General features: G+C 39.3%; 1 protein-coding gene across 1 annotated transcript in view; it reads left to right on the top strand.

Moving 5' to 3' along the window:
- Nucleotides 1-15,604, top strand: part of PRKCG (protein kinase C gamma) — a 106,416-nt gene that overhangs the window by 84,118 nt on the left and 6,694 nt on the right. The window contains exons 11-14 of the mRNA XM_053452474.1: nt 1,810-1,983; nt 2,795-2,886; nt 7,855-7,917; nt 8,986-9,124. Coding sequence (XP_053308449.1) covers nt 1,810-1,983; nt 2,795-2,886; nt 7,855-7,917; nt 8,986-9,124 — 468 coding nt within the window. The remainder of the gene's footprint in view (nt 1-1,809; nt 1,984-2,794; nt 2,887-7,854; nt 7,918-8,985; nt 9,125-15,604) is intronic.

Here is a 15,604-nt window from a genome sequence, read left to right as displayed (position 1 = left end):
TAATTGTTTAATGATATAAGTTAGAGATCTGACAAATTCCATGGCAAGTCATTGGCCCATGAAGAGTGAAGTAGCAGCAGTGGTTTACATAAATTGTTTGAAAGGCTTTTGCTTAAAGAAATATTAATTTCTGCACCAGAGGCATACAAGATGTGGCATCGCATACACAATAAGGCGAAAAATATTTGTCATGTTCGAAGTTAACTACTGGGAACATATTTAGGATTGTAGAGAAAGAGGTGACTCATTTATTATGCAAATAGTATGGTACGAGACTACCACAAGTAATGGCTTGAAATGTTACATAGTTGAAAGGAAAGGAGAACAGACGATTACAGAGAACTGTGTTAAGTTATTGCACAAAATTATAGCCTTCCGCTACATACTTTGTAATTAGGAGCATAAAAATGGCCTGTAATATATCACTGTCAGGTGGAAAGCGTATATGACACCCCAGTGATACAATACAGCTTTATAAAAACTTTATAAAAAAAGATTTCTAAAGAGAAAAAAATAACAAAATAAACTCTGTTAGTCACTTTAAACTCATAACAGCCATTATCTTGCATGGAACCCGTCAAGCAATATGCTGCCCAGATCTATGATATTTTCATTAATGGCTGTGTGTTGAGTTATTTTGAGGAGCCAGTAAAGTTACACTGTTATACAGGCTGTACACTCACTACTTTACATTGTAGCAGAGCGTCATTTCTTCAGTGTTGTCACATGAAAAGATATAATAAAATATTGATGTGAGGGGTGCACTCACTTTTGTGAGATACTGTATGTCCACCAAACAAGGTTCACAAAAGGTATCATAATCACCCTTTAGACCAGACAAGGATGGGCCATTTGGCACAACTAGCAAATGCCCCTTTGGCGAAACATACGCCATCACACAGCCACTGGCCTTAACCTGCGAGTCCAGCCCTTCTTTAGACCTATTAGCACTTCCAGTGTTTTTGCAGCAGACATCTCCCTGCTGCTGCATGGAAGACCCGAGCTGTCTCCATGCTGACAGGTCGGGTATAATAGCTCTAGGTAGTGCTACTGCAGTCGGAAGGACTTAAAAAGAGGACATTGGAGGGCCTATCCAAACCATACTGGGATCACCGCCACCACTGGATGATCAGCCATGAAGAGTTATGGAACCCGCTTCCTGAGCACAATGTGATCTTTGAAGGTAAAATAATTTCCAAAAAAATTGCAAAATAAATCTATAATTCCAAAATCTAAATAACATTTTTAAATGAATTATAGGGACCCCAGTGATATTGCCATAATAACATCGGGTCCTGCAAGATACAATAGAGATCTCTGGGAGCGCATCAGGAGCACTGTGGTATTGCCAGTGAGCATTATTCTGTTTTGCTTTTTTCAGCTAATAATATATATTAAATATATTTGTAATTAGAACAATAGGTCATAATCTAAAGATAAAGGATCACCTTGTCACGCCGGTAAAACAATTAGGCATATTCTTAATTTGTGCTGACAGGTTATTTTTTTTTACATTGTCTTTACCCCCCCCTGCCTGTTGAAATTTAGATTTCTTGCTACTGGCTTCTGAGTGATCTTCAGTAGATTTACCATGTAATTGCCGAGCTTACCTGTATGAGCAATTGTACTGATCAGTCAATAAAATATTTAAAACAAATAAAGTATAATCAGCATATGGTGACCACATTGGTTGCTGACGTTGCCTTTTGGGTTGGAACTGTCCTCCTTCAGACCGTTATACCTGACATATTTGCACATATGTTAAAAGCTGGATTTTAACGTGCTATGTTTACTTTCACTCATACTTAGGTGATGCTGGCTGAGAGACGTGGATCGGATGAACTTTATGCCATCAAGATTCTTAAGAAGGACGTGATCATCCAAGATGATGATGTGGAATGCACCATGGTGGAGAAAAGGGTATTGGCATTGTCCGATCGGCCTCACTTCCTTACTCAGCTTCACTCAACCTTCCAGACAGTGGTATGTCTTGAAATAGGATTTCCATTGCATTTTATGAAATATGGGAATTGTCTTTCTTTATTAATGTTAACTAACTTCAAATCCTACAAATTTACAATACAAAACACGAAATCCTAGAAAAATGTGGTTGAAAAACGAGGCAGTGTCAATAGAAAGGGTAACAAAACTGAATAAAAAAAGAGTATTATGTCAGAAAGAGAAGATTACCATTGCTTATGTATGTATTAAGTATTATACAATGACAATACATATCTGTCAAGATTTGGTTTTGAAATACTCTTACAACTTATATTTTTGCTGAAGATGGTCCAGGCTTACTACATGCCCAGTGTTACCGAGACATACCAAGACATAGTTAACGAAGATTTAAACTGCTCATTGTTGTATTGTGGTTACTGTACCATAATATAGTTTTAATTCAGTTTTACTTTAGTTGTAAATTCTTATAATTTTGAGTTTCTCAGATTTTTATTTTTATTTACTTTAAACATCAGAATTTTATTCTAACAGACTCTTCAAACTAGAGATCCAAGTTGTTGAATAAAGAAATGGGGCAAACTAAAATAAGAAAAAACAGAATAATTTAAAACTATTCTGAGGTTATCATACATCTCCTGTGTGATTTCATTCCTAGAAATATATTCCATTTTCTAGCACGTAAGTAGAAAGATATTCCTGCATCAATCTATACTGCTGGAGAGGCAAAGCCACGCCACTTGTAGGATGCTTGTAATATACACACTTGTTTTAATTTAATTAACAGATCAACTTTAGCATACATGGAAGTTAGTTAGGTTTGCTCTTTTTCTAGGATCGTCTGTATTTTGTTATGGAGTATGTGAATGGGGGTGATCTCATGTACCACATCCAACAGCTCGGAAAGTTCAAGGAGCCGCATGCTATGTAAGTTATGTATTATTGTTATATGTAGTGTCATATTCTACAGCACTGTCCAATGTGTAAAGAAGTAGCGCATCACAATTTGGATTTACAGAAACAACTCAAGGATCTCGATGTATAGCTTGGAGGATAGGAGAGAGGGGAGGTGATAGAAACATTTAAATACATCAAGGGATTAACAAAGTACAGGACAGAGGTTTACTTTAAACAAGGAAAAATGTTAGAACAAGCTGTCATAATCTAAAACTAGAGGCCCATAGGCATAGGATTAATGTAAGAAAGGTTTATTTTACTTGGAAGGTGCTCAACAAGTGGACAGCACCCGAGCCAAAGTGGTAGAGGCTAAAACATCTATCTAAGCTATCTTGAATCGAAGGCAAGACCAAGGACCGATTAAGGTCTTTATATCAGCAAAAATTGGCAGACTAGATGGGCCAAATGGTTCTTATCTGCCTTCAAATTCTATGTTTCCTGAAGGAGAAGAGGACACAGCGCAAAGGTGCTTACAATCTATGTGGTTTTCTTTTTATGTTTTTCATATTTATACAGTCATTTCATTGGTGTCCATTCCATCTATAAATACTGTTGTGCCACAGAGAAATTTGAGTTAAACAAAGGACCATCAGATCACAAAAAGTAGAAAATTTATAGAAATCATTGTCATATGATCTGTGAAAGCACAGGCTCTCCGGCATTTATCACTGCACTTTGTTAATAAAATAAGGAGAAACAGTGCCTTCGAGAAAATACGAGGAACTCACTACATGGCAGCCCAGGTTGGTATTCGGTTCCCCGGCAGTCTGCGGCTAAGCATTCCTAACTCACATAATTACAGCATCTAACTATTTTTTAAATACCTACATACACATATGGTAATTCATGCAGAGTTCTGATGACAGCCACTGTTTTTAAAGAAAAATAAGGATTAACATCTAACCAAAAATGGAATAAAAAAAAATATTCTGTGATTTACATGGATGCTCATTTGTCTGACAACTGGCAAGCATAAATATTCCTTTTTGAGTGTTCCTGGTTTATAAATAATTGTGTAGGTCGGAAGATCTGAAATATGGTGTCAAGTTTTTTCATAATAGTATGCTTGTATTATAATTAGATTTACCATTTTTAAAGGGGATCTGTCACTTTCCCAAATTGTACATTTCACAGTTCAGTACATTAAACCAATTTAACTGTATTTACAGATTAAAGTAAGCAACAAATATGTATTAAAATATCTACCTTATGTGAATACTATGGAGGAGGGTATCTTGTTGGCTGGATCATTTTTCCCCATTACATTATCTCTCACTTGTTACTAAATTGCTGATTATTTTTGATTTGTTTAGACACTTTTTGTCTCATCCCCCCTCTTAAAAAATGCACAAAAGCAGAACACTCTATATCAGTAGGTCTTCTTGTGTGTTAATTCTATTGCCATTTCTGTATTTTGTCAATTTTATTGTGTTACTTTTCACTGTCTGCTATTGTATAATGCTGGTTCTGCTCCTGAAAGATGTGAATCTCAGCTTCCATGACATCATGCGCAGATCAGGAGATCTGGATAAAGAGGTAAGTCCCAAGTCCTAGACTTACCTCTTTATCTTTCTATTTAATTAAATTAAATCAAGAACGGAGCCCAGTAATCAGGGAACCCACCATAAGCACCAGGAACAAACTAAGAATTTTAAGACACATCAGAATACATGGCAGTTGGCAGCGCTTGACAAGTGGCACTCATAGAGATCAGCGATCTCCAGGTTAGGCATATGTTGAATCCATTTCTTATCTCTTCTCGTTAGCTCAGGTCAATATTTATCCTCCCTCAACAACTTATATAGGATCGCAGTGGAATGACCGGCCCCATCTGTAGTTCGGATTAAAAGGTCTTGAGTCGTAAACCCCTGAATTTGTAAGGTGGCATAACTACGGGCCTGCAAATAAGTAAAGTGTTGTACATGTACGTCATGGAAAGCCTCCCGAAAGTCAGCCAAAATCACCAAAGATCTGGCGGATCTACTCAATAGCACATCAATAGTGTTTACATGGGACCTGCTCCAGTGCTTAAACACCTGGGCAGCATTACCACACCTGAAAGCCCAGGTTATCAATCCAGGGATGTAACTGTTGTTATTAAGAGGGGGTTCTCTGAGTTCTCTCCAGCCTATTTAGTGTATACAGTAAGGATAGTCTTTAGACATGGCTTGGTCTATCTACATGTAGATCTGTATAAACATTGGATTGTTGTATTCAATCTATCACAGCACTGGTCAGCACTGTGATACTATAATCCCTATAGGATGCGAAATTAAGTCCCAAAAACATACTGCACTATTTTTCATTTTTTCTTCATTGTACATATCTCCATCCCCTGGTTATATTGCAAGACCCTTACAGCCATCATACCCTTAGGCGCGACACCCATCCAAAAGATTCTACCTTCAAGCCAGATAGGAGAGATTCCGGGCATGGTTTGTGTTGCTGCCTACACCTCCGTTCAAAGACTACTCCCAGCGCTGAACTGTTTTTTTTTTTGAACACCTGTAGACATAGTTGTCAGGGATACTGCCGAGGAAAGTAGCGAGGACTGCAATACATGCTCAGGGACCTGTGTATATTCCGCAGGAGCCTGACAATTTTGTGCATGTGCGTCAGGGTATGTTGTGTGTGCCTGGGTATGTTAGTGTGTGTGTTGGTGTATGGACGTGTGTTAGTATTAGTGGGTGCTTGTGTGTGCTTGGTTATGCTAGGGCAAGTGTGCGTGTGTGGGTACGTTACTGTGTGCATGTGTGATTGTCTTAGTTACTGTATGTGTTACTGTGAACATCTGGATGTGTGTGTTATTGTGAGTGGCTCTGAATCCAACCGTGCATGACGCTAAACCTAAATTGCACTAAACAATTGCACTAATTGCCAGACCAAATGAAAAAGCCATAGGTGGTTTTAATGGAATTTAGTTCAACTGAAAGCTGTAGCAGTGACAGCACATCTTTTGCATGGCATTCATATGCAATTTCTTGGCATGTAATGCTCCCCATTGTCTGGATCTGGCTTTCTTTTCCTAAGAGAACTGCTCATGCATAGTACACTATATTGCCAAAACTATGCAGAGTAATTGTTGAGTTTAGGTGATTCAGCAACACCCATGACTGTGACTCTGTGTACAAAGCAGGGTTCATAAAGACATGGTTTGACAAGGTTGGTGTGGAGGGACTGTAGTGGCCTGCACAGAGCCCTGACCTTAACTCAAATAACCACCTTTACGATAAGTTAGAAGACCTATTGTGAGCCACACCTTTTCATCCAACATCAGTGCCTGACACCAGAAATATTTTTTTGGCTTAATTGGTGCAGTACACACTTCAATATATTAAGTAAAGCCTTCCCTGAAGAGTGGAGCCTATTATAGCTGTGAAACATGGTGGGCAACTCCATATAAATGCTCATTGTTTGGAATAAGATGTCCAGCAAACTCATATAGGTGTGATGGTCATGTGTCCAGATACTTTTGATCATATAATGTATGTGAAGGACATGCCTGGGAACTTTCCGGGCTTCATCTAGTGTCTCCAGGCGAACCGCCAGTTCTCCAGGTCATGGTGCTCTGTCTCTGCGTTATGGGAGCTCTCTTCCCTATTCCTCTCCCACCCCACACAAACTTAAGCTATAGAGGGCTAACCCTACCCTTGTAAGCAGCATATGAGGCGAGCCCCACTCATGTACCTGTGCCACTCTCCCTGAAAGAGGAAGGCCTCCGGTAGCCTGAGTAAGATCCCAAGTATGGTGAAGGGGGTACCTCAAAGTTGACATTACTTACTTGTATGTTTTGTGATTACTTTAAATGTTTCGGATGGGCAGTATCTTAACACAATGTGAGAAACAACTTACTGAAGAGGACTAATCATACAAATCTTGCTGATACAGCAGCAATTGTACCTATTGGTAGATATGCATTCTAATTTAAGAACCAAAAAGTCCGCTTTAGTTAATAGTAAAAATCTTTACATTTTGTTAATGTTTTTAAATGGTTTGATAGCACTAAAGATGGTAATCTGTATCAACAACAACAACGTTACCAGGTTTAACGTTTACTGGTATTGATTCCAGTTAAAGATAAATATACTAGATCGACTAGACTGTAAGCTCGCAAGAGCAGGGCCCTCTTCTCCTTTTGTACCAGTTTGTTATTGTTTGCGTTGTTAAACTTATCCCACCTCCTCTGTAAAGCACCGTGGAGTCTGCTAACGCTATACAATTAAAAGTAACGTAATGTAAATATACAAAGCAAGCAATTTGGAAAAAATAAAGTTAAAATGCATGATCGGCTACAGTTAATACGTTCAATAAATCCTCTTAATTTCTTTAAAAGGTTATCATAGTAGATAGACATTTTATATTCCACTGGTTACAGCATTTTCTCAGTATTTTGCTGGGGGCCAAATAGAATGTACTGTCACTCTTTGTTTACTAAGAAAGTTCCTGCAGTTTTGATAAAAGACCTTTGTCTGTAAGATTGCCACGGCCAGTGATATACTTTATTAACATGAGCTTTACCTATTATGAACCTATAAGCCCTCACCTATGGGTTCTGAACTTTCGTTAGTGCCAAAGTCTTAATGATGGATATGTTGGAAAACAAAATGATGCACATAAATAAACTGGGGTTTCATTTAAGTAAGGAAAAGAAAAAATGTCGGTGCGCTAAGCTAGTCTCAGGCTCAAATAATATAAATGTATAATATGAGGCCTACCAAACAGTGTGAGCATGCTGCAAATACAATGTGTTGGCTGTACAATGTATACAAAAACAAAAACTGTCTGCGCTTCTCACCCTAATAAAGTTGGCAACAAATATATAAACATAATATAAATGAGAGGTTTTTTTAAATTTAAATAAACTAACACCCATTTTGGAGCATGCTTAAATTCACCTTAATATCAACTCAATTAATGCTTCCTTTACACCTATTGCAGGTTCTATGCTGCTGAGATTGCCATAGGACTCTTCTTTCTCCACAATAAAGGGATTATTTACAGGTATGTGTATATTTGTTTTCTATTACTGTTCTAGATCAGTGGAGATCTAGAACATTGGTTCCTAACCAATTCTGTAAGGCACTCTATCTTTGATGGATACACTTTTTTGATGCTGGGATTAGAAACAACAATCACTGCACTCTCCTAAACAATTTCCTTATATTATTAAGACCAGAAGTCGTGTCCACAAGTAAATCTGTAAAAAAAAAAAAACCCAGGAGCATAATCACATAATAGAAAGCTTGCACTAAATGCATCATGCCAAAGCATACATGACAACATAGTAATGTTGGTAATTCTGGTTGTCACTGGACATCTTTATATATGATCACCATAAACTCAGCTACTGACTGTTCCTCCACTGAAATGATCGAATAGTATAGTTTATGCTAGTCCTACATACCTCCCAACCTTCACTGGAGCCTGGGAGGTAGAGTGTCTCCGCATGCGTTTACACCGATTTGCCTGACTCTATTTCTAAATCTTGTGGGCTTCATGTTGATATAAGAGTGAATGATGCTGTCCCACTTAGAAAAAAATAATTGCATCCCCTAGTAAATTAAGCAAATAGACCTTTACAAATCTATATTTTTATTTATTTCTTTAAAGGTCTTATCACATAAAAACAGGACAGGCATTTTTAAAGATATTTTTTGGTATTTATGGCAACAACCAATAATTGTCTGTTATTAAATAATTATTTCTAGGATGGTTTTGGGCTATTGGGATAATAAGATGTTCCTGATTGTACAGGTATTTCTTCCAGGTGCACAGTGTCGAACTACTAACTAATGGGAAATATTGTAATTGTATCACCTAGAACACAGTTGCATTCTGGTATTACAGGAGCTTCGTTGTCACATCATAGCTCATCATTGGGTATCTATAACATAATAGAGCCTAACATTGCTGTGTTAACAGTAGTTAATAATGTAGTGTATTTGCATACAGTTTAAGTTAGGGACATAGTAAGTGACATAGGGACATATGTCTAAATCCCATAGTGTTATGTGTAACTAATGCTGGTCTTTGTTCCCTTTCTGACATTGCTACTGAAAATACAATCAGGGACTTAAAGCTGGACAATGTCATGCTGGATGCGGAAGGACACATTAAAATAACTGATTTTGGCATGTGCAAAGAAAACATATTCAGTGGGTCTACCACACGCACATTCTGTGGGACGCCAGACTACATAGCCCCAGAGGTACGGTTTTATTTTATTTTTATACAATTATATAGGCTTAATGTACACTTTCATTTTCCTGCAGGTTGAATATAAAATATTTCTGGCCATCTTTAAATGGATAAGGAAGGATTATAAAACACAAATCTAAAATACCTTGGTGTACATATATGTATAAATATATATATATATATATTTTTTTTTTACACAATTTCTTCAGTCTGACAACTAAGTAAAAGAAACAGGCCAACAAAGTTAATCTCCATTAATACAGATTTCCATCCCCCTACTCTCTGTCACTTTGCTCTCTTGATTATATTGGATCAGGGCCAGACTGGGAATTAAAACAAGCCCTGGAAATAATTGAATCCCAACCCAATATTTCATGGTGCCATTATTCTGCACAAGGCACATATATAGGGTCCCTGCCACAATAGGTTTTTGTTCAAAACCATGCATTTTTGAACTATATTTGAAGAACAAATTTGTCATAAATAAGATACATATGAAATACATAGTCCTAATATCACCGTGGCCATGACATCATGAAATGGGTTGTGATCAACTGGGAGGGCACCGATATAGTATGAATACAAAAATGCCTAACTATGAAATGAACCATTTTCAAATGTATTTAAATAAATTACTGAAAACAAAGTGTGTTTAAACACAGAGATCACTTTCACAGTGGATACTAAATAGGCAAATAAACGTGTAACCCTCCTAAAACAATTTAGATCTAAAAATGTAAGAGGAAGAGGGGAAGTTTGTGAGCTCCTTGGATGATCATAGAGAGTGAGTATGTGTGTGCATGCATGCATGTGTAAGTGTGTGGTGTTAGAGGTGTGTAGAGTTGCCCCCTGACCATTTCCATTCCCCGCAGCAATCAATTTCTCCCAACCAACATATTTACACCCCTCACTATCATTATCATAATTCCTTCCCACCTTAATTTCCATCCCCTATCATTATCGTCCCATATTGCACCACCTATGGCACACACATTTACACACATTATCTCACACTAACACATACTGACACACACAAATACTCTTGAGCGTGCAGGCAGCCAACAGGGAAAATTCCCAGTTTCCCAGAAGGCCAGTCTGGCACTGGCATTGACTAGCATATTGAAGAATAAAGAATTGCAGAGAAGAATATATATACCTGCTAAATCTCGATTTAATACACAAAGAACGCATGGTCCAGTAGAGGGAAGAAAACTTGGCATTTGCATGGTGCACTTTATTTTATTTGTACAGCATTGGATTTTTGCCCCATAATATATATAATAAGACAGACTTGGGTAACTAAGTGAGTAATGCAGTATGTCATCCCATTGTTTTCAAATGGAAGAGCTCAGTAACGGCTTTTTAAAGCTAAATTAATGGCAAAACGCCAACTTACCTTCAAAGTAAAATACACTGTTGAATATAATTAATAACCAGTGTCATGCCCTAGAGGCAATTTTACTGGCATTTTGCCCTTTACGTCCTTGAGCCAATTTCACTGGCATTAGTGGCTAAATTTGGTTATAAGTACATACCGTGCATTGTTGCAAATGTCAGGTGATCTAAATGATTCAGAACCTGTAGCCATCTAAACTGTTGTTTACAGTAGCATGGATACCATGTCAATTTGATACCCTCAGTGATTTTCCTTTCATTTTGAAACAGGCAATTTCCAGTTAGTTTTAGTTCTACAATGAACAGGCTTTAAAAGGTTGGAATATATTTGTCTTAACCTGTATTTAGTCATGAACAGTTGTATGCCAGTTTTTGTTTAAAGCTACAACTGAAAAAGCAGTCAAGGTGAAAATTATTCATACTTATGCATCTGGGGAGAAAGAAATCCAATTGTGGACCTCTGTCAACCATAATAATTTGGAGTAATGCTTATGGTTTATTACCTTACAGAAAGTTGAGATAACAAGTTGCGGCCACTAGATGGTGCAAAGATATCCACTATTAGCATTTGGCATAAACACATGCGACACACAATGACATTCTTCTTGGTAAAGGACACAGATTAGAGAAGGGTTTCAGGGAACCAATAAATCCAAGTCCATCATAACACGTTAGATTTATTTATTTTACCATTCTAGGAAACTCTGTTTTCAGCATTAACCAGATGCCTTTGAGAAATGTGAAAAGTCACAAAGTTGATGGAACTTGCAATGTATAGTGAAACAAAAAAAATGTTTTAATAAAGATGTTCAAGTGCAGCTACGTATTCCAGTACTTGCTTGCTAGTGCATCTTAAGTTGTGATATTATCAGTCACTAGAATACTTGTGGTATGGATAGCAGAATGAGAAAAAAATTAGAACAAGATGTTAGGCAATTGAAAATTAGAGGTCCAGATGCTTAGATGTAATGTAAGGAAGTTTTACTTTATTTTGGGGGGCGGTAGTAAATGGAACAGCCCCCAATAGAAGTGTTAGAGGCTAGTACAGTGAGGGAATTTAAACATACATGGGCTAGGTACAGGGGCGTACCTAGAGTATTTGGCACCTGGGGTGGATCCTGTATGTGGCAACCCCCCCCCCACACTTTAAAACTGCATAGCTTCTATCATTAGGCTAACATTGACAGGGGAACACCATAACTGTTACCATTATATACTGAGGCAGACATTGATAGGGGTACAGCATAACTGTTACCATTATATACTGAGGCAGACATTGATAGGGGTACAGCATAACTGTTATCATTATATACCGAGGCAGACATTGATGGAGGTGCAACATAACTGTTATTATATACTGAGGCAAACATTGACGGTGGTCCAGCATAACTGTTATTATTATATACTGAGGCAGACATTGACGATGGTACAGCATAACTGCTATCATTATATACTGAGGCCAGGGGAGGGCTGGCAGCCTAAGGCCTGGGGGGCAAGTCTAGTCAACTGGCCCATTGCACCATCAAAGCGGCTGCGAGCGACATTGAAAGCGGCCGTCGTGCGGCAGTCACTCCACCAGCGCCTAATGAAATTAAAGTGGCCGGCGTGCACACACCGCATGCCTCAGCTCTTCATCACACCCCTTTTAAGACGTGGGAAGAGGAGCTGAGGCATGGCCATTGGGTCTGACAGCCGCATGATGCAGGGGCGTACCTAGAGTATTTGGCACCTGTGGCAGACCCTGTATGTGGCACCCCCCCCACACACACACACTTTAAAACTGCATAGTTTCTATGGTTAGGCAAACATTGACAGGGGTACAGCATATTTGTTATCATTATATGCTTAGGGATTACGCAGCACCACCGTCAATGTGTGCCTATACATTGAGCCAGATACTGACAACCCCTATCACTATATACTAGGGCTGCAACTAACGATTATTTTCATAATCGATTAGTTGGCCCATTATTTTGTCGATTAATCGATTAATCAGATAAAAAAAATAAATGTAAATTTTTCATTTATTTAAAATAATTTAATAAACAAACGATGTTAAATACAAACAGCAGAATAAAAAAAAAACTTTGATAAAATGCATTTCTTGTCTTTATTTCCCAACCAGCCCCCCCAATTTATGCACATTTGAGCCCAGGCTTGCCACGCTGCCTCCCACATATGCCACTCCACGCTGCCTCCCACATATACCACTCCACGCTGCCTCCCACATATGCCACTGTGCCTGATACGCCTTATACCCCCTGATACACCACTCCATCCTCCCCAGACATACCACTCTACCCCAGATATGCCTTATACACCCTGATACACCACTCCGTCCTCCCCACATATGCCTTATATAATGTATATGCCTTATACCCCCAGATATGTCACTCTGTCCTCCCCAGATATGCCTTCATAGTCCCCTCATAGAGTCACAGACCCGTTCGCATCACACTGACACAATACTTTTATAAATAAGTACTGGGTTAATCTTCGCTGCCCCCAGGATTTGGATTCCCTTTAGTCTGCCCCCCTTTATATCTAACTGCACCTTAAGTTAACTTTATTAAATTAATCAAATTAACCCTCAGTCCTCATTATTAAATTAACCCTAAACACCCCATTAACCATAACTACCCCTAAATTAACCCTGAACACCCCATCAACCACAGCATCCCCTAAATTAACCCTAAACACCCCATTAACCATAACTGCCCCTAAATTAACCCTAAACACCCCATTAACCACAGCATCCCCTAAATTAACCCTAAACACCCCATTAACCACAACTGCCTCAAATTAACCCCAAACACCCCATTAACCACAGCTGCTCCTAAATTAACCCTAAACACCCCATTAACCATAGCCGCTCCTAAATTAACCCTAAACACCCCATTAACCATAACTGCCCCTAAACACCCCATTAACCATAGCTGCCCCTAAACACCCCATTAACCATAACTGCCCCTAAATTAACCCTAAACACATAACTGCCCCTAAATTAACCCTCACCTCCCCTAACTTTCAGTAGCCCAAATATTAATGTTATACTTAGTTAGATGAGTGTCACAGCCATGTGGTTCTGGCCTTCTGGGAGACGGAAGGGGGCGGGGCCAGTTGTCACAGTGATTACAGGGAGGGACTGGTAAGTAGGAGCTGCTGCTGTGAGTCACTCAAACGGATTATATAATGAGGGGTATTTTTCAGAGCGTTTGCTCTGAAAAAACCCTCATTTTATAATCGATAATAATCGATTCAACTAATCGATAATGAAATTCGTTGGCAACGAATTTCATTATCGATTATTATCGATTTTATCGATTAGTTGTTGCAGCCCTACTATATACTAAGCCAAACATTGATGTGGTGTAGGCTTACCACTTTAGTGACTGGCATAGTATATAGTAGTGATGCACCGAAATGAAAATTCTGGACTGAAACTGAAAATTCAGCATTCACTTGGCCAAAACTGAAAAAAAATACAAAAAAACCTTTCAAATACTTTATTAAAAGTAACACCAAAATGAGACAAAAAAATCAATAACAATATTAAACACACATATATATAACAACAATCACAATCCTATCATGCCCAGGTTCTAGCATGTGATGTCTGACTTAGCATGATAGGAGTGTGATTGCTGTTTGCAATTATATATATCAATATATATATATATATTAATACTGTCATTGAATTATTCTGTCCAATAAAAGTGTTAACACACCGAAGTTGGACCAAAAAATAATTTATAACAGCAATCACACTCCTATCATGCCTAGGCAGCCACTACATGCTGGAATCTGGGCATGAAAGGAATGTGATTACGGACTCCCTATGCCAAGCTATCCCCCAACACTTACACATCCATGCTATCTGAAACCCTCATTCACAAACATTAAGCATAACACCCATCACTCTCACACACTTACATTCAGCATAACACCCATCACTCTTACACTTACATTCAGCATAACACCCATCACTCTCACACACGTACATTTAGCATAACACCCATAACTCTCACACACTTACATTCAGCATAACACCCATCACTCTCACACACTTACATTCAGCATAACACCCATCACTCTCACACACTTACATTCAGCATAACACCCATCACTCTCACACACTTACATTCAGCATAACACCCACCACTCTCACACACTTACATTTAGCATAACACCCATCACTCTCACACACCTACATTCAGCATAACACCCATCACTCTCACACACTTACATTTAGCATAACACCCATCACTCTCACACACTTACATTCAGCATAACACCCACCACTCTCACACACTTACATTTAGCATAACACCCATCACTCTCACACACTTACATTCAGCATAACACCCATCACCCTCACACACTTACATTTAGCATAACACCCATCACTCTCACACACTTACATTCAGCATAACACCCATCACTCTCACACACTTACTAATCCACTCTCTCCTACCTTTTCTTCTTTCACTCTCACGTTTCCTCTTCCTCCTCTTCTTCTTCTTCTACTTCTTCTTCTTCCTGTCCTTCCGGTGCACTGAGCGCGGAAAATGTTGGGCGTGGCTTCAGTGTTGTTGCCGCGCGCACCGAAACGGGAGGGGGCGGTCCGCCCCGGCTGCCGCTCATCTGAGGGGTGCCACCATGCCGGCACGCCTCCAGAAACTGGAGGCGTGCCGGCATGGTGGCACCCCTCAGATGAGCGGCAGCCGGGGCGGACCGCCCCCCTCCCTCCCCCGCCAGGTACGCATGACGGCCGCATTCAATCCTGCTCGCGGCCGCTTAGTTTTTAACTTTGCGGCCGCAGCCGCATTGAATGTCTGTCTGCCGGTCGTCCGTCCGGCCCACCGGCCCGGATTTAGGGCGGCCTGGGGGCAATTGCCCCCCTGCCCCCCCGGCCCAGCCCGCCCCTGACTGAGGCACATACTGACGGTGGTACAGCATAACACCTATCACTTTATACTGAGGCACACATTGATGGTGGTACAGCATAACACCTATCACTATATAGTGATGCACACATTGATGGTGGTACAGCATAACACCTATCACTACATACTGAGGCACGCACTGATGGTGG

This window comes from Spea bombifrons, chromosome 12 (genome assembly GCF_027358695.1).
Source record: "Spea bombifrons isolate aSpeBom1 chromosome 12, aSpeBom1.2.pri, whole genome shotgun sequence".
Taxonomy (NCBI): Eukaryota; Metazoa; Chordata; class Amphibia; order Anura; family Pelobatidae; genus Spea; species Spea bombifrons.
This window is presented reverse-complemented; position numbering and strand designations above follow the sequence as displayed.